The 3,766-nt window shown below is 40.9% G+C and overlaps 1 protein-coding gene across 1 annotated transcript in view; it reads left to right on the top strand.

The window, feature by feature from the left end:
• TXN (thioredoxin) overlaps window positions 1-3,766 on the top strand; it is an 11,176-nt gene that overhangs the window by 4,610 nt on the left and 2,800 nt on the right. The window contains exon 3 of the mRNA XM_012641145.1: window positions 210-269. Within this exon, the coding sequence (XP_012496599.1) occupies window positions 210-269 (60 nt within the window). The remainder of the gene's footprint in view (window positions 1-209; window positions 270-3,766) is intronic.

The raw sequence follows: 3,766 nt of genomic DNA, 5'->3' as shown, positions 1-3,766 counted from the left end.
ATTTCGGCCTTAAAGTTAATGTGCCAAATTATTTTACACTAGAAGAATTTGATTCAGAGAAAACGTATGTCCCTGTGCTTCCCTAGTCCCTCGTCTAAATTTTTGGATCTTTAATTAGTCTCTACTTCTATTAAGTTTCCATTTAAGAAGCTTCAGTATGTTGACTACCTAGTTCTCAATTTTTTAAATTTTCATTTCAAATTTTTCAGTCCCTCTCTGAAAAGTATTCTAATGTGGTGTTCCTTGAAGTAGACGTGGATGACTGTCAGGTACGTAGCTGGAAATTTTGAGATACTACTGAGCTTTTCACGTTGACCTTTTTTTCTGAATTGCATAGTGTATCTTTTTTATAAATATGTCAAGTAATGCTATAACTCTGTCTAAAAAGTTCTGTTTCAGAAGAACAGGTAATTGTGTCCAATGAGGAGCTTAATCATAGATGTTGGGAGCTGAGTATATCTCATCCTAAAATAAACACTAAAACAGATGGATGGGGCTTCTGTATCTGATTAGCCACCCATCTTTCTAGAATCCTACATTCTACCTAGCATTCTGAGGTGCCCAATAAATAGAAATTGAATTTGGCTGTGATAATTAAATCCATAGATGATGGGATCACCAATCATGAGACCACTTTTAGAGTTCTTTGTGAACTTCTAATGGCATGGGAACGTGTGTTTGCAAGCCTTTTCTAGTCGTGGTTGATTTTAGTCCATTAGAAACCCAAATGTTTTAACCTGTAAATACCAAGATGCCTGAGAGAGAGCTGAGAGAATAATTTGGGGGAAAATCCCAGGGTTGGTTTTATTTAACAAGTACTTGTTTTGCACTTGATATATACCAGGTACTGTTCTATGTGTTTCATAAGTATCAATTCATTGAATCCTTGGTGCTATTGTTATCCCCATTTTATAGATGAGAAAACTTAAATACAGAGGGTTGGTTGTTCCTGGAGTTACAGTGATTTAAAATGAGGATGTTTGGCTTCCTGGCCTTTGCTCTTCATCACCACCCTTTAGAGGATGCTGTCTTATGGTGGTTGCAGATCAGGTTCTTAGCACATGACCTTGCCTCTCACACAGCCCACTGGCCTGGGAGAGCTTATGCAGGATGTATCGCCTCGTATCACCTTGGGGTTCTTTACGGATGCATGAGCATTTCGCTTAGCCCCAGTGTGGCAGAGGCCTGAGGAGGGTAAGACATGGCAACAGAGGCACTGGACCTGGGTTCCAATCCTGGCTCACTGGCGTCTGCTTTAGGCTAATCTCTCATTTTCCTTGAGCTTGGTCTGTGATCAGATCTTAATACCTGTCCCATCAATCTTCCAATGTTGTTTATTCATTTGGCAAATAGTCTATTAAAGGTACTGAAGGGTTAATTAAAACAGGTTTGTGGCAGTACCAGCTAACCATATGAGACCCTAACAACACCACATTGCTTATTCTCAGCACATTCTCTAGCTCATGCCTTGGAAGGCTCCTGCCTTGGCTTGGGCTGTCTTCTCTACCCGACCTATCCTTTTCTTCCCTACTTCCCTAGTCATAAGCTTCCATTTTCTGCAATAACCCTTCTCCAGTCACCCCCTTTTATGCACCCGACTAGGTTTGTTTCCCTTTGTCTGTTTCCCCATGATGTTCTTGGCCCCCTCTCTGCCTCTTGCATGTATAGTGATGAAGTGGGATGGATCCTTGACCTAGATTGCCTGCTTTATTTCCCAGTTCTGGCGCTTATTAGCAGGGCAGTCTTGGTTATTTATCTTTTCTCTGCCTCAGTTTCATCCTCTGTGAAATGGCAGTGTTACTCAAACATCCTAAGGTAGTTGTCGGGATTAAGTGAGATATACGTATAGTTGTTGGGATTAAGTGAGATATATGTGTAAAGTGTTCAGACCAGTGCCGGACACATAGTTACTACCCGGTGAGTCTTGGCTATTGTTAAATGATCTCTGTGTCTGCCCTTTACCATGATCCTCAGTAAATTTCTTGGCATCAGGGACCCTGTCTGATTCACTTTGGTTTCCACTTCACCTAGCACACCTGCCTGGCATGTAGTGTAGATATGTAGTGAATGCGCGAAGGTTGTATGGTTAAGTGAAGTTACCATTCCCAGATTTTTTTTTTAAGTAAGAGTATAATTGCACTTTTGCGAAAATAATCCTTGTTCCCTGTTTTAATCAAATGTAAGCCTTATTTTTTCTATATGGTCACTTTAGCCAGGGGTGAATTACAGTTGGACTAAAGAAATTAATTCTGACTGCCACTGACCCTATCAAATAGCAACTTGTTTTTTATTTGAAAGTAATAACATGTGCTAGATGCCGTGGCGTAAGCCCTTTGCGTGAGTTACATCATTTAGTCCTCATGTAACTAAGAGAATGGTTTTTATTAGCATCCCACTGAACAGGTAATGTGACTGCAGCACAGAAGGTGAAGTAGGTCCATCGAGGCAGAGCAGTGCACCCTTCTCTTCAGAGGACAGGTGCTCTCTCAGCCTCAGTCGCAAACCTTAGGGAAGTACAGTCATGCATCGCTTAATGACAGGGCTGCGTTCTGAGAAATACATAGGTGATTTCAGCGTTGTGTAAACATCATAGTGTGCACTTGCACGAACCTGGATGGCATAGCCTATTACACACCTGTGTGATGTGGCATAGCCTATTGCTCCTAGGCTACCTGTACAGCATGTTACCATGCTGAATACCGTAGGCAGCTGTAACACAATGGTGAGTATTTGTGTATCTAGACATACCTAAGCATAGAAAAGGTATAGTAAAAATACGGCGTTAAGGTCTTTTTTTAATGGCACATCTATATAGGGCACTTGTTACGAATGGAGCTCAAAGGAGTGGAAGTTGCTCTGGGTGAGCCAGTGAGTGGTGAGTGAATGTGAAGGCCTAGGATACTACCGTATGCTTTCAGACTTCGTAAACACTTAGGTACACTAGATTTATTTTTTAAACTTTCTTTTTTCAACAATAAGTTCACCTTAGTTTACTGTGACTTTGTTTACTTTCCGAACTTCAATTTTTTTTAACTTTTTGACTCTTGTAGTAACAGCTTAAAACACAAGCACATTGTATATCTCTGCAAAAAATATTTCCTTTACATCCTTATTCTGTAAGCTTTTTTCCTTTTTTAAGTGTTAAAAACTAAGACGGAAACATACATGTTAGCCTAGGCGTGCACAGGGGCAGGATTGTCAGCATCGCTGTCTTCCACCTCCACGTCGTGTCCCTCGGGAAGGTCTTCAGGGGCAGTAACCTGCATGGAGCTGACATCCCTTATGATAACAATGCCTCCTGGAAAACCTCCAGAGGACCTATAGCACATAGTTACAGTGCTATACTTTTTATATAATTGCAGCGCAGGTTTACTTACACCAACTAATGCATTGTGCTATGAAATTAAGTTACTAGATGATAGGGATTTTTTGCTCCATTATAATCTTATGGGATCACCGTTGTATATGTGGTCCATCGTTGGCTGAAATATACTAATGCAGCTCGTGACCGTGGATATGCAGAGCAGTCGAGGACTTGTGTATGACAGAGCTTCTCCTTCATGTCTGCTTGGGGCACTCTCCTCATCACCCTGAAAGCATCTTTTGTAACCCTGAAGTGACCCTTTAACAAACTGGGGATCTTTAACTTTGCCTCCATATAGTCATAGAAAAGTATGAGTGCTAGCCCTTTTCAAAGAGATAGACATCTTATTTCTTGGACAGCCAACAGGTTATGATACTTATTTTGTGAATTAAAACAAGAAAC

The sequence above is a fragment of the Propithecus coquereli genome, unplaced genomic scaffold (assembly GCF_000956105.1).
Source record: "Propithecus coquereli isolate 6110/MARCELLA unplaced genomic scaffold, Pcoq_1.0 Scaffold163, whole genome shotgun sequence".
Lineage (NCBI taxonomy): Eukaryota > Metazoa > Chordata > Mammalia > Primates > Indriidae > Propithecus > Propithecus coquereli.
The sequence above is the reverse complement of the archived record's forward strand: the minus strand, read 5'-3'. Positions and strand labels throughout refer to the sequence as shown.